General features: G+C 54.6%; 1 protein-coding gene across 3 annotated transcripts; it reads left to right on the top strand.

Annotated features, from left to right (window-relative positions):
* The first annotated feature begins 2,201 nt into the window (after positions 1-2,201).
* On the top strand, positions 2,202-15,032 carry CPSF4L (cleavage and polyadenylation specific factor 4 like). 3 transcript variants are annotated; one of them, XM_027047983.2, is made up of 8 exons: positions 2,202-2,389; positions 2,932-2,982; positions 3,724-3,876; positions 6,854-6,949; positions 7,877-7,970; positions 8,438-8,477; positions 9,644-9,811; positions 11,018-15,032. In XM_027047983.2, the coding sequence occupies exons 1-8, from the start codon at positions 2,221-2,223 to the stop codon at positions 11,108-11,110; spliced, it is 864 nt and encodes a 287-aa protein (XP_026903784.2). In that variant the 5' UTR covers positions 2,202-2,220; the 3' UTR covers positions 11,111-15,032. The 3 variants fall into 3 exon arrangements, with proteins under 3 accessions (XP_026903784.2, XP_026903783.2, XP_053068132.1); XM_027047982.2 differs by lacking the exon at positions 3,724-3,876 and having other exon boundaries at positions 2,208-2,389; XM_053212157.1 differs by lacking the exon at positions 3,724-3,876 and having other exon boundaries at positions 2,211-2,389; positions 9,647-9,811.
* The last annotated feature ends 410 nt before the right edge of the window (positions 15,033-15,442 follow it).

The following is a 15,442-nucleotide window of genomic DNA, read 5'->3' as shown; positions in this document are numbered from 1 at the left end:
TGCCAGCTGCTGTCATTCTTAGGCCAAATCAGTGACTGTGCTCTGGGACTGGGGAAGTCATCTAGGCAGCATCCTGGGCACGCCCTCCGCCGGCCAGGCACTCAAGAGGTGCGACCGGGAGTCCGGGTCGTGGGCGGGGCCTTGAACGAAAGAGGAGGGGCCGCTGGGGTGGATGGAGGGAGGAGTCTGCACGGGGGCGGGCGAGGGGGGGGCCTCCTCCAAGCTCGGCTCTTGCCAATGAACCCTTTCCGGCCACCACAGTGCAGGGAAGCATCCCTGGAGATATTTCCAGGCTCTAATTATTATTTTTATCATCCCTTAAATAGCTGCCTGTCCTCTCCTCCTCCATCTACTCTCCAGGGTGCCTACCCCTTCCGGGACGCTCCGCTGGCTTCATGATAGAAAACTAAGCTCTAAGAGACACTCGAGTTTCAAATGCCAATCTTGTCACCCCCACCCCTCTAACAGAAGGACTAACTAAACCCTGACCAACCCCCTCCCCACCACCATGTTGCTTCATTCTCCATGCCCTCATATGGCTGGCCTCCCTTCTGGAACATGCCCATCGCCACCAGACGCTCTTCGGCCGCCCCTCCCTGCCCGTGCTGAGCGCCCCCCCCCCCCCCTTACCGTTCATACCCCTGTTAACCTCCCCCTGTTAGCCATTATCGTCCCCCGGGACCAGCGTGTACCTCCCCACTTGGCTGGGCTGTCCCTGGGGGCAGGAACGCAGCACTCTGTTTTGGGGCCCCAGTCCCTTGTACGTAGATGCTCTGTGGATGTTTATGGAAAGAAACCATGGAGAGATCAGGATTTGAATTCCGTGTCACCATCTTCCCAGCTGTGTGCCCTGGGCCTCGCTGAGTCGTGATGGCCTCATTTGCCTGCCTGCCTGCCCTGCGGGGTTAGTGTGTTGATAGATGAATGTGTTCTCAGGACTACTAATCAATGCACGGGAATAGGGTTCCTGCCCCAGGGGCGCCCCTGTGCCCCAGCCTCCCACAGGCCCCGGCTCGGCCCCCTGCCTCCCTGGGAATGAAGTCAGAGGGAGGCCCGGGCTTTTGGAAACTCTTGGATCCCTTCCCCGCCCCTCCCAGCCCCGCCTCAGCTCCAGGTGTCTCTCTCCCCAGCTATTTTCTTTTCTGATCCCGAGTTCAAAAGAACACCACCAAATCGAGGAGGAGCGCGGCGACAGCCACGGGAAAACAAAAGCCAGCAAGCAGGCTCCTTCTTGCAGGCCCGCTCGGGCCTGCAGGGCGCTGCCCACCTCTCCCCGCTCGCTCGGTCCAGGAAGGAGGGCGTCGGGGTTCTGCGGGCTCCAGTGCGACTCTGAAAACACCAGCTCCAGTTGGAGGGAAGGCCAGTTCAGGGCCAGGGCGTGGGGGGAGGGAGGGAGCCTGCCCTAGTTAGAGCCCTAAAATGCTCCTTTGAAAGCACTTTCAGATGTCCCCAGCCCTGGGGGCAGGGGTGGTGTAATAATAATAAAACAACATTTGCATAGAGATTTCGTTTACAAAGCACTTTCTCAGGGGTGGGAGGCGCTGGGGTGGCCTGTGGAATCCTGGCTGGGAGGCCTCTGGTTGGTTCCACCCCCAGCCGAGCTCGCGATTGTGTGCGCGTAAACAAAGCGCTATTCATCCAACTATTTCCGATTCCTCTGGATTTCGTTCCTTTTTCCCTCTCCCATGAAGAGCACGCTCAGGGCTTGTCACTCAGGCCAGAAAAGGGATGTCAGGAGTCCCAGAGGGAGGGGTCGGCTGGGACCCGATTGGAGGGAAGCGGGGAGGCGGGGGGGGGGGGGGTGGCGGGGGGGGGCGGGGCTCCCTCCCTCTGCACCCCTGCCCCGCCCACCCCCTCACCCTTTGGCCCCCAAGCTCCTGGGAATCAGAACAGCCTCGCTGTGGTCGGTTTGTGCAACTCTGCTCAAGGCTAACCTGTGGCTTTGTCTTCATGTTGAAAGACTGAGCACAGGTTTGGTAATGTCTGCGCATACGCCGTGCGTGCGTACGTGCGGCTTTGCTAATTCTTCCCCAGCGGCGCGCATTGTGAGCGGGATGTTAGGTACACCGCGCGAGGGCGCGGGGCCCCGGGGCGTCTGCACCTGCACCAGGTGGGAGTAAGAAGACAGCTGTGCCCAGAGAGCAGCCCAGCTGTCACCTGGCCACTGGCATCCGGGGATGAGGGGGGCAGCACCAGACCCTGCCCCCTTAAGGGCCTCTGATGAGCTATATAGGGTGCACCTGCAGGGGCTTGAGCAGGTTTGGGCGGCTCGGCAGGAGATGGAAGATGCAAGAGATCATTGCTGGGCTAGAGCAGTTCACCTTCACCTTCGAGAAGGATGTAGAGATGCAAAAGGGCACTGGACTCCTGCCTTTCCAGGGCATGGACAGTGAGTGAGGACAGGGTGTCAGCCGTCCCCCTGGGGGACCTTGCGCCGATCTCTGGGCTTCTCCGCTCAGCCTCTTCACTGCGGCACACCAGGGGGACCGAGTTGGGGACTGGGGCCTGCCACCCGTGATTCTCAGCTCAGCACCCCCCTTCTCAGGGGCTGAGGGCTCCCCTCTTACATACTCTCCAGGATTCCAGGAGAATGGAGCTGACTTCCAGGCAGCCCATTTTCCAGACGGGGAAAGCAGAGAGACACAGAAAGGGAATGGTGAGAAGCCAGGAAAGTCCACATTGGCCTCCTGAGTTGCCTTGGGCCCCTCCATCACCTGTGTTTCAGAGTTGTAGGCTTAGGTGTTGAGGTCTTGAGGCTGGTTCTGGAGGCCAGCATCCAAAGAGCCAGGCCCTAGCCCCCAGGCCCAAGCTTTGGGGGAGGTTCAGGGTTGCGGGGGTGGGTGGGGGTGGGTAGGGACTTCCTGAGGAGGAAAAACCCCCTGGCAGGTGCAGCCTCTGTTTACCTTCTCTCTTTCCTTCTTCCCCTTCTAGAGTCGGGCTCAGCTGTGTGCAACTTTTTCGCTAAAGGGCTCTGTGAGAAAGGTGGGTCAGCAGGTGAACCGGGGCGTGGGGGGCTGGGGCCGTCTACATATCCACGCCCTCTTGCAAAGAAATCCAAGTGCTCTGGTGGAAGGTCACACCCAAGCGAGTCATTGGCCGGGTGAGGGTAGGACTATTTACAAAGAACCCCTTCCCAGCAACCCTCACATTCTATCAGAGGGGTGGCCAAGCATGAGGCTGGTCCTGTTTAGGAACTTGGGAACTGGGGCATCCTTCCTGCTGATGGCCGTACCCCCCGTAAGAAGGTAACAGAGTCACACAGGACATTTCTACTTCCTTCTCAGTTGTTAGTTACAAAGCCGGCTCTTAGGTCAGCACGTTAGGTCTCCGGGGTCAGGAAACACAACCTTTGAGGGGGGTTTCTGAGACCTGGTTTTAGCAGGCCCTTAACAAGCACTATGTGCTGGGTGGGGGTCCCGGGCTGGAGCCACAGCTCTGCTCTCTGGTAGGAGCCCCACCCTGAGCCTGGAGGAGAGGGGGGCTGTGAGGCTGCTGGGAGCTGTCCTGACCCCCTGGGGCTTCCCGGGGTTCGAGAAGCACGAGGGCAGGCCAGGCAGAGAGGAAACTTTGGGCAAAGGTGTGGCAGTGCTAAGACGACAGCCCGTCCTCCGTGTGGCCTCCACCAGGGGTCAGGTGACGGGATGGACGAGGGGCACGCTCCTCGGGAATCCCAGGCAAGCAGGGGGTGGGGGTGCTCCCAGCTGGCTGCTCTGCTGTTCCCAGGGAAGCTCTGTCCCCTCCGGCACAACCGAGGGGAGAAGATGGTGGTGTGTAAGCACTGGCTGCGGGGACTGTGTAAGAAGGGCGACCAGTGCAACTTCTTGCACCAGTACGATGTCACCAGGATGCCCGAGTGCTACTTCTACTCCAAGTTCGGTAACGCCCCTTCCTGGCTCCAGCCCTTACCTAGGGGGGTTGGCAGTGGGGACTGGGGAGACAGGAAGACGTGTGACAGGGAAGCCCAAAGGAGACTGTGTATGTCTCCGGTGGCCGACCGGGCCTCTCTGAGCCCCAGGCGCCTGCTTTTCCAGCCCCCTAGGAACAGTGGAACTGTACTCTGGGATCCCTGTTTCACTGGCCTACAGGCTCGGGCACACGCTAGTAACCCCCACCCCCACCCCCACGGGAAGGGTGGGGTGAGGCTGGACTCAAAGGCTGAATTGTTTCCCTCTGCAGTCCTGGCTAATCACATACCCGGACTGACTGTCCGGAAATAAGCCTGGAATGGGCCGTGTCTCTGTCCCTGGGGTGGGTCCGGGCCAGCGTTTCCCAAACAGCAGGATTTGAAAGCCACTTTCACGATGCTTGCCAAACACAGAAAGCACCTGTGCCATTGACCTGTGTCACTGTCGATTCTTCCGACTGTCTTGTTTTACGGAGTGTTATTTTAGAAGAAAACTTTGCATTGCTTCCGTAAGCGGAAAACTAGCGTCTCTTATTGGCAATGCAGGGTCACTGTAAACATACAGTCATGAGGTTCAGAAGCACAGCCTCTAAAATTATCTTGTGTGGTCGGGTTGGGACCAGTGTCCTCCTTCTCTCTGGCTTTCAGACCTCCTTTTGTCGTGCACAGGGCTGCCAGGGGCAGGAAGCCACAACCACTTGCCACCTCATTTAAGATTGAATCGGCAAGTGTGCCTCAGATCTTGTAAAATATCTTCCCAGTGAAATTCTACAGCTCAGTGCTTTCCAGAGCTGGAAGGAGCCTTAAGGATTATCTAGTCCAGTGCTTTTCAAACTGTGTTCCAAAAGAGTGACCTGGAGGGACAGAGAGCTGCCACAGTCTTCAGGGACGTCTCTGACTGGGGCAGGTTTGGGGTAAGCTGCCCTTAGTGCCAGTGGCGGGGGGGCAGGGGGGGAGGTCCCGGCTATTTGGGAAGAAGGCGAAGCATCCCCAAAGAGCTCCTCCCAGGCCAAAATTCTGTGTCCTGCCTGCTGGGAGTTGAGGTCCCGCAGCCTGCATGTGTTCTTGGAAGGGAAGGACAGAGTTTACCTGAAGCTCAGCTTCCCTTGGTCAGCACCTAAATAAACCTCTTTCATTTAAAAATGCCACTTACCATTAAAAAAAAAATTATAACATTTATTTATTTTTGAGAGCTAGAAGGTGACAGAGCACCAGTGGGGGAGAGGCATAAAGGGGTGGGGGCACAGAATCCGAAGCAGGCTCCAGGCTCTGAGCTGTCAACACAGAGCCTGATGCGGGGCTCGAACTCACGGAAACTGAGATCCTGACCTGAGTGGAAGTCAGACGCTTAACCGACTGAGCCCCCCGGGCGCCCCAAAGTAATCATCGTTCTTATTGGAAGTAAACTGTTTTATGTAGAACATTATGTTGGGAGGTGTTGGAGTGGGAAGGGGCAGCTGAGGGGGCCCAGGGTCTTGGGCCCTGCAGCTGGCTGGGCTTTTCTAACAGCTACCTGGGGGACTCCGAAAAGGCTGACTGGAGGGTGAGGCGCGGGTGCCACCTGCTGGCCGCCAGAGGAATGCAGCGAGGCGCATCCAGGCCAGGACAGAAAGGCAGCATTACACTGGCAGGTGACTTCCTGCCGCTGCCTCCGCCCGCCCGCTGCCTCCTAGATCAAATGCTCGCCAGCTCTAGGGGAGGGATGCCACTTCCATTCCTCAAAAGGCGGGAGCCCAGAGGCTGCACTCTGCCCTGGGCTGCACACGGCACTTCCCCTCTCTGAGCACTGCTGTCCTCATTTGTGAGGCGGGAAGGCCAGGAGGGAATGGTGATTTCAAACTGTTCTTAGGCATCAGCGGTGAAACCTGCTTTGCAGAAGGGCGACCTTTAAGTAGATCTCTGGAGAACTTTGAAAACCAACGGGGCGAACACCATCAAGTCCTTTTGGCTGTGAGAAGCACCGAGTTGTAGACTTTTTTTTTTTTTTTAACGTTTATTTATTATCGAGAGACAGACACAGAGCGTGAGCAGGGGAGGGGCAGAGAGAGGAAGAGACACAGAATCCGAAGCAGGCTCCAGGCTCCGAGCCAGCAGCACAGAGCCCGACACGGGGCTCAAACCCACAGACCATGAGATCATGACCTGAGCCGAAGTCAGTCGCCCAACCGACTGAGCCACCCGGGCGCACCCGTGAGTTGTAGGCTTTTAAGGAGGATGGGATTGGAAGCATCCACCAATTCTCTACTCACATGAGGTGAAAGATGAACTGATTCCTCCCCACGCTCCTTCAGAGCCCTGGGCTCCTGCAAGAAATCTAAGAGTGTTCTTACAACAATTCTCCAGTGGTCTGTCCCACGAGGCTGGCTCCTTCTAGAGGACCGGAGTCTTGGTCTATAACCCACAGCTTACAGCACAGGCATCGTGCAACCACAGGGGTCCCTGTGTAGCATCTAGCATCAGACCACCGCCAGCTTTGGAGCTGGTCTTGTTGGCCTGTCCGCCAGAAAGGACTGTACCCTGGTTCTAGAAGCACCGTAGGTCTCCGTCGCAGAGACGAAGCACAGAGGGCCCTGATTGAAACGCATCCACACTGTGTCCTCTTGGATCTTTAGGGGCTCGCTCTGGCTCTCCTCTCCCCGCCGCTTCTTCGTTCCTTCCTCTCTGGTGGCCTCCAGATGCCTTCCGTCCCAGTCCCTCCCTCTGGATATCTGGCCCTGCCTCTGCTCTTCCAGATGTGTTTATTCTTACCCAAGTCCTACTTAGCAAGTAGTATTGGGATCCATTCTTCTTAGATTGCAAGAAGGATTAGAAAATCCTTGCTGTCTTCTAAAAGCTGCTGCTGATGGAAGGAAGGCAAGTGGAGGCTAGGCAAGGCGGTCAGTCCACTTTGGGGAGGGTGGAAATGAGCGTTAAGATGAGCCTGTTTTTAAAGAATGCTGGACTTTTCAGGTGATTGCAACAATAAGGAATGTCCCTTTCTCCACGTGAAGCCAGCTTTCAAGACCCGAGACTGTCCTTGGTATGACCAAGGTTTCTGCAAGGATGGTGAGGCCCCGATGGAAAGGGAGCACTAGGTGATCCCGATGTGGGGGGTGTCCCCAGCAGGGGAAGGATGCATATTCCTGATAAGGCCCCGTGGGGGTGTGCCCCTGGGTTAAAATCCCAACGGAAGACCTTTCCATAGTTCTCCCCCAGGCTCGCCCTGATGGAAAAGAACCCTCTGTGTATTGTAGCATTCAGCCTGGCATGGCTTCTCCCGGCGGGCTTACTTGGGTTCAGATCCCAGTGACTTCAGAATGTATCAGCTGCGTGACCTTGAACGAATTGCTGAACGCAGTTCCTCACTTATGGAAAGGGGAAACAGCTCCTTCATAGGGTTATTGAGCTGGCAGATATAGGACCTCACAGGAAGCCCTTGGCATCGGGTCTGGTCCAGGGGAGACAGGCCACATGCATTCTCTTGTCTAGTTCTTTTACCCAACTGGGGGGGGGGGTGCTGTCACCTAAGCGTGCTCCATTAAGAGGCAGGGTCCCCCCATTGGAGTCCCTGTGCTCTGAGTACTGCGCCCTTTACTTTCATTGGTGTTCAGGTGCACTGTTCTGAGTCCTCGGCAGTGTTCCTTTGGGGGCATTTTAGGGGACGATTAGTAAGCTGTGGTGGGGTTAGTCTTCCCTCAGCTGTAGCTTCTGGAGCTAAGTAAAGGTGACAAATGACAGTCTACAACCACGTAAATCCTCCAAGATGCAGTGTGTCAGGGACGCCTCCGACCCCACTGCTCAGCACTGGCCAGCTGGCACCCACCCCAGCACATTCTGAGGTAGCCATTCCCCTCTCAGTCACGTGGCTAGGAAGCAGGTGCTTTGGGCAGGAAAGGACAAGGTTTATATACCCTGTTAAGTGGAGAGCTATGACTGCCATACCCTCCCGGTGAGATTTGTCATGTGTGTTTCTGGCTGTTCTCTGCCCAGCAGGTCCCCTGTGCAAACACCGCCATGTCCGTAAGATCATGTGCGCTAACTACTTCGGGGGCTTCTGCCCGGAGGGACCCAGGTGCCAATTTGCACAGTAAGTATGACACCTGGATTAGCAACTCTAGTACGGTGCCTGCTTTCTGGCTTCTGGATCTAGATCCTTCTATACCTTCACTGGTCCAAGGTGGAAAATGAAGTGTCTGGTGAGCATGCCCCCCTTCCCCCCTGCAGTGATTTCCTTGCTAGCTCACCCTGCATTGCCCCCCCCCCCCCAAGGTGCTGCAGCAAACTCTACCCCAGGCTGTTCATGTGTATTTGTGCGGGGCTGACAGGCATGTAGCTCTTCCCAAACTGTTCTAGAAATGAGCAGAAACACTTAAAACCCACCCCAACCCTCTGCAGTTCTCCGTCATCCCCCGGCTGGGGCATGGGCTCCTTCCCCAGGGGGCTCAGAAACCGGAAATCTGCAGTAAGCTGGCGAGGAGCACGCTAATGAGCAGGTGATGGAGGGCTGGAGCCAGGCTGTAACGGTCTCTCTCTCTCTCTCTGTACTTCCCTCAGTCCCAAGATGAATCTTTTATTCAACCCGAGTTTCACGAAGGTGAGTGTGCAGGCAGGGAGGGGGCAGGGGTGTTTCGTTCCCTTTACCGCACGCGCTCCCTGGAGAGCACTTACTCTGGCACCGCACCACGCCCAGCTGCCCTCACCCTCGCACGATCCGCTCCCGGGAGAGGCACCCCCCACGGCCCAGACCCCCTCCCACCTCTGCAGCCTCTGCGGCAGGTAGCGGCCCTGCTCAGCTCATCAGCCCTCGAATTCTCCTTAGTGGGCGGCATGTGTGTGTAAGCAACCTGTGGGGTTCCAACTCACGACCCTGAGATCAAGAGTCGCATGTTCCTCCAACTTAAGACAGCCAGGCGCCCGACGTGTGTGGTTTTTTGATAAAGACCAAGGGGCCCAGCTCCGGGCTTGCGGTCCAAAGTCGTTCCTCTGCATCGGGACCATCCTGGTTGTGCCCGGTCCCTGCGGGAACACCTACTCTTCCCACTGCTACCAAGCACTGACGAGCACCCGCATCAGGGGTCAGCAAACTACAGCTTGGGGGCCAGATCGGGCCACTGCCTATTTTTGTACAGCCCAGCACTTGCAGAGGGTTTTTTTTTTTTTTTTTTTTTAAAGATCGTAGGGGAAAGAAACCAGAATATACTGTAACACGTGAAAATGAAAATGTCAGTGCTGGTAGTTTTATTGGAACCGGGCCACGCTCATGTACGCGTCATCTACAGCCGGTCTCGTGCTTAGGAGTGGCTGTGCCGGAGCCCAGACGGCCTGTAAGGCCGGAAATCTTTCCTCTCTGGGCTCCTACAGAAAGTCTTTGCTGACCCCTGGTCCGGAAGACTGAAAGTCGGACGGCCAGTTAAGTCTGAAGGAGGTCAAAATAGGCGTGGGAACGGGGGGCGGGCGCTTAGCCCCTGTCAATCAGTGGCCCCACATCCGGTCCCCCAGCCAGAGGGAAGGCCGGCGCCGGCTCGGAAGGGCGCCCTCTGCCGCTTCCAGGTGGGATCTTGGCTGGAAGGTGGGAAGCCTCCTCAAAGACTGTGGGCGCTCCACAGGCCCAAGTCTAAGGCTCGTCGGGAGCCACGCTGTCGGCAATTAACGCCGCAGTAAAGCACCTTGAAACCTGCTTTGTATGTACACGCCTGGCCGGAGCCCCTGCCCTCAGTGCAAAGTCGCCACGTCTGCAGTGTTTTCTCCTGACTTTATCAGCAGCTTGTCAACTGGCCACGGCGTTCAGCCCCTCCTGCTCGTGCCTGGGAGCCTCGCAGGCCCCCTTCCCGGCCGGAGGGACCGCTTCTCCCCGCTCAGAGGCCCCACCAGCACCTGGTCTCCTACCACCTGGGACTCAGGGCGCCGGAGCCCGGCCCGTGCTACAGGGTGAGTAGCTGCGGTGCGACTCCCTTCGGGTCAGGTAAGACCACCACACTGGGGTCTAGGGGTGTGAATGAGGGCAGTGAGTAGGCACTGGTAACCCCAATGTTACCCAAAAGTCTCCACGACCTCATCTGACTTACCTCTCTGGCCAGACAAGACTTTCTTTAAAAGCTACTAAGTTAAACAGCTTTCATCACCTTCTTTGCTGCGTTACCAGTTCTGAGTTGATCTATAATGTCCTCAAGATTTAGGGGGCAGGATTTCCTAAGGGAATGTAGCACTTTGGTTTCCTTTTTTCCCCTGGTTTATCAAGAAGAAAAACATCATACATACCTTCACGAGATAAACTCTACGCTGTTATGTGCTTTTTATTTTAGAGATTTTGTTTGTAAGTAATCTCTACACCCAATGTGAAGCTCCAACTCCCCACCCTGCGATCAGGAGTCCCACGTTCCACCAACTGAGCCAGCCAGGCGCCCTGACTTTCCTGTGCTTCTGGCCGCTCTACACTGTAAGAGCAAGCTCCACCGGGAGAGGCCAGGGAACAGGGCCCTTGCCTTTCTCATACGTTTGATTTCTGGGGCCTCTGAACATCCAGAGCCCTGTTCTCTGGGATAGTGATAATGGCTTGAATCTCAAGGTCTCTCAGGCCTGAAACGGAGCTTCATTTAAGACAAAATCCATCAAGGGTACCTGGGTGGCTCCTTCGGTTAAGGGTCCGACTCTTGGTTTCGGCTCAGGTGGGGATCTCGCGGCTTCATGGGTTCAAGCCCTGTCAGCCGCGCTGAGTGCGGAGCTTGCTTGGGAGTCTCTCTGCCCCTCCCCCACTTGTGCTGTCTCGGTTTCTCAAAATAAATAAAATTAAGAAAAAAATAGCTAGGCAGCTAACTAGCTTTTTTTTAAATTTTTTTTTTAACGTTTATTTATTTTTGAGACAGAGACAGAGCATGAATGGGGGAGGGTCAGAGAGAGAGGGAGACACAGAATCGGAAGCAGGCTCCAGGCTGAGCCATCAGCCCAGAGCCCGACGCGGGGTTCGAACTCACAGACCGTGAGATCGTGACCTGAGCCGAAGTCAGACGCTCAACCGACTGAGCCACCCAGGCGCCCCGGCAGCTAACTAGCTTTTATGGTTCCTTAGACAGGTTAAGATGTTTCTATTGAGATTTGAATTTATGAAAAGTTACACCCTTAATCTTTTTCTTTTAGTGTCGAAAACCAGGCCATTATGCCAGCAAGTGTAGAAAGACTCCAACAGGTAGGAGTTATCAAAAAGTAACCCCTGGTCTGTGGGGTAACTGAAGACCTTCTAGTGAAGACACCCAGTGGCCACGCTGTGGGGTCCTCTCTGTTCCCAGTGAACCCTACTGTCTGCCTCAACAGGGTAGGAGATGTGGGAGTAGCGTGCTGCATTCGGGCTTATTTCCTCTCATTCTGTCCGTGAACGAGCTGCTAGAAACACAACAGGACTGGAGGCACGCAACCTGTGGCAGGACGAGTTAGCCATAAAACGGGGGAGCAGAATGTACATAAACTCTGAACCCAAGCTAGTGGGAACAGCCGCCCCCGTCTGCGCGGCTCCCGCACCCGCTACAAGACCAGCCTGGGCTGCACGGGGCAGTTCCCGTGCACGTGGCCTCACCTGCTGCTGCAAACTGGTGATTAAACTCCATGGTTTCCTTTGGCATGACAGCTGCTTCCCTGTTACGGCTTACTTAAATTTAAGGCTGGATCCTGTGCCCGCCCGATGTGAGGAATTATGGGGAGGGAGACGGTACACACCAGTCTTATCCTGGAGAGGTAGGGGCGTGACCTGGACCATTTAATGCCATTCTGTTTACGTGGATGCGGGAGTCAAGTGAGTCTGACCCACTGGGAGAGGAGCGGGGAGGTTAAAGTAGAGACTTTTGGAGAAATGGAGAAAACAGTAGAAGGTGTGAGTAGGACGCACCCCCCCACCCCCACCAGCCTGTGGCAGGTGGAGACGGCCACCCGGCCGCCTGGAGCTAGAAGGTAAGGGGACAGGGTGATCGAAGAACGAGGCCCGCAGGTTCTGGGGGCCTGCACGGCAGCCCCGCCCGGGCTGCTGAGACAAATACCACACAGCCGTGTAGGCAAACTACTCAGCCTCAAGCCTCAGTCTCCTCAGTGTGACAAATAAGCGTAACGGCGCCAGCCTCCCAGGGTGGTCCTAAGGATGGGATGAGAGAATGCAGGTAAAGAACTCTGCACAGCACTTGGCTTTGACAGAGCAGGCCCTGGAGGGTAGCCACGTTTTAGCGGGGATTGTGGCGGGCTTGTTCTCGCTTGGTTCACATTTAGAATCTGAAGTAGCATGAGGCCACAGGGGGTTCAGAAGAGCCGTTAGAATTTAATTCCTACCACACGTGGGCCCTTGCTGGAATTTACCGACGCAGGGCCTCTAATCCCACCAAGTCTCTGCAAAGTAGGTATAACTGTCCCCACTTTACAGTCCAGACCTCCAAAGAGGCTCCAGGAAGTCAGACAACTCGCCCCAGGCCACAGCCACCCATCTCAAAGGTGAGGGTCTGGAAGAGGCAAATAACCAGGTGAGAGGAAAAATTTAAAACTACTGTTATGAACAGTGGCGGTAGGAACATACAGGAGGAACACAAGGAGCAGGGGAATTAGGATAATCTGCAAATCAGGGTAAAGGACTAAGAACAGCGGCAGCGAGGTTTCCCGGAACAAGTAATAAAACACCCTGTTGCTAATACACAAATGATTACCTTTAATAACTAAATACTTTGGTATGTATTAGAAGAAAGTACTTTCCCCAGTAAACTCCGTATTTCAGATACAGTCACTCAGGCTTCAATCCCAGGAGCTAAGACCAGGGATAACCCACCCTACACAGACCACGTGGGCACAGCCATGGCCTTTGGGCCTGCCCGGAAGTATTTCCAACTTTCTGGAACGCGACCCTCCCCTGAAGTCTTCTCCAAGGCGGATACAGATCGCTCGTATGGATTCTCTGCACGCTGCTGGAAGATTCGTTTGGGAATTCGTGCCTCTGTCTTGGAAGCAGAACCTAACCAACACTGTTGCTCACCTGGGGGCGGGCTCATCTAGGGGGGCTCCTGCCCGTGCTGTGGGAGGTAGGAGGCATCATTTTGGGAGACGACATCAAGGAGGCCGTTTAACATGGAACATCAGGTTAGGAGCATCCCTGGCTTCTTTTTCTTGGCTTTGTGATGAGCAGCTACTCCTGACTCACGCCTGCAGGTAACAGGGCCTCACTCATCTACGATCCCAGGTTTGAAAAGAATCTCTCCTCTTTCTGGGTGGAGCCCTGCATCTGCCAGGTCACAGACAGGATTAGGATTGGCTGCGCAAAAGAACTGATCCTGCAGGGATATTTGCAGATTTGAGCACTAAATGTAGCCTCATGAGCCAAGTTTACATTGCTACTGTAAGCGGAAACTGCTCCTTTGATCAAGCACTTTGTCTGGACTGGAATCTAGGACAAGAATCAACGGCTCTGCTGACCTCAACAGCTCAGACTGTTTGGAACATTATGAGGAAATCGTTAAAAGACCTGATGAAAGGTCTTCAAGCACCCTCTCACCCCACATGGCAGAAATGCGAGTGGCCAGAAACCAAGGAACTCCAGCATCTGGAGATACTAACGGCTTCTTCAAAGCCTCCCGGACCATTTAAGAATCCACGCTCAGTACTGGGGAGCCTGGGTGGCTCAGCTGGTTAAGTATCCGACTTCGGCTCAGGTCATGATCTTACAGTTCGTGAGTTCGAGCGCCGCGGTGGGCTCTGTGCTCATGGCTCAGGGCCTGGAACTTGCTTCAGATTCTGTAGCTCCCTCTCTCTGCCCCTCCCCTGCTCGCACGCTCTCTCAAAAATAAACATTAAAAAAAAAAAATCCACGCTCAGTATCAAATTCAGAGGCATCAGTTAAGCCCTTTTCTTCTTTCCTACACATGGGTCAGGATTCTTGGTGCTGACCATGTCAAACTAAAAAATCTTTTTAGTGCAGGATCCCACCTTCATCTTCAACTTGGTAAAATGAAGCAGCTAGCTGTCCCTCTAGGACAGCTGGTTCATTTAGTTTGCTCTTCACATTAAGGAACTTATTTTCAGGGATATAAAATACCTACTGTGACATAAATTAAGTAGAATGTTTTCACTGTTCTAGCATTCTGATTCTGACAAATGACACTCTCTTATTTACAGTAGTGGTAATAGGTCTTGGGGCTCCAGCCCCTGGGGACCACCACTGCACCTGTGTTTGGACAGCAGGGGGTGGCACCAGGGCACTAAGGCATTAGGTCAAGAAGGGCTTCTACTGAAATGTTTCCCAACCCAAACTGTCTTAGAGCAGGGATCCCAAGTTGCCTTACACGTTCCAAACGCTCCCAATGCAGGGGCTCGTGGCCTTACCTACTCCAAATGCGGGGGGGGGGGGGCGGGAAGGGGGTCCCGCTCCCCCCGGGCAGGGTCAGCACACACTTCCAGCTTTGCAAACCACGTGGTCTCTGCTGTAACTACTCAGCTCTGCCACCAGAGCAGAAAAGCTGCCCCAGACCACGCTTAACAGAAGGAGCAGGGCTGGGCTCCAGGAAGACCTTATTTACAAAACAGGGCGTGGGCTGGATCAGGCCACCACGCAGCTGCTTGAGGGGTTTGGGGCTAGAGGGCATCCCAGGCGGGCAGCATGCTCTTCCACCTCGACTCCCTGACAGCTCCCGACCCGGACTAAGGACCAAGGGAGAAGTGTAGGGAGCACCCCCCGCCCAAGTGTCTCCCTGAAAGCACATTTGCAGAGAGTGGCCACAAAGCCCCTTCAAAAGGAAAGATCCTGTTTTTGGAATTCCAATGCAGTCCTCAGTAATACAAATGCTCTTCTCTCCTCAACCCTGAATCTTTTCCTTTTGGGGAATTCTAGTGTACCTTTTCCCCAACCAGGAGAAACTGATGCGCGATTAAATTACTCCCACTGGGGATAATTAGAAGGGGAGAGAGACAGGGGACTGGGAAGAGAAAAGGCAGATAAAGCAGAAGATAGAGCCAGAATTCAAGTTTTGAGAGGAGAGAAGAGACGTGCAAATAAATCAATGCTGGCCTCGGAACAGCACACTGCGTTTTCTGTAGTTTTGAAAGAGCTGGGATGAAAGAGACTAACCTCCTGTATTTGGCAGGAGAATATCCCAAGCAAAGCTAAAATATACGTGTGTGTGTGTGTGTGTGTGTGTGCGCGCGTATAAAACAAACATGTAGATATGAACACGTCTATGATATATAATCAACCCCCATGTTGGAAAAGGGATTGTAGAAACAGCTCTCTCTACAATCTGGATTACGTTTCCTCTAAGCCTTTTCTATCTGTCAGTAACCAGGTGAGGAAGCCACCAAAGCAGAAGTCACAAACTCAGAAAGACACTGAATATTTTGATGGGGGAAGAGACCCGGAAAACCCAACAACCCTGACAAAGTAAAAGGAGCGTCCGAGTGTTTCACTGAAGTTCTCAGGAAGGGATGGGTGGGATTCTGAAGTTTCCAGGAAGAGATGATAAACAGAAACCATCTGCTGTTATACTCAAGATGTATAAAAAGTGCTTCAACAATTCTGTTTAGTGTGCGATTTCATTTTCATCAGCT

This window comes from Acinonyx jubatus, chromosome E1 (genome assembly GCF_027475565.1).
Source record: "Acinonyx jubatus isolate Ajub_Pintada_27869175 chromosome E1, VMU_Ajub_asm_v1.0, whole genome shotgun sequence".
Taxonomy (NCBI): Eukaryota; Metazoa; Chordata; class Mammalia; order Carnivora; family Felidae; genus Acinonyx; species Acinonyx jubatus.
Note: the sequence above shows the minus strand (reverse complement) of the source record. Positions and strands in the feature narration are given on the sequence as shown.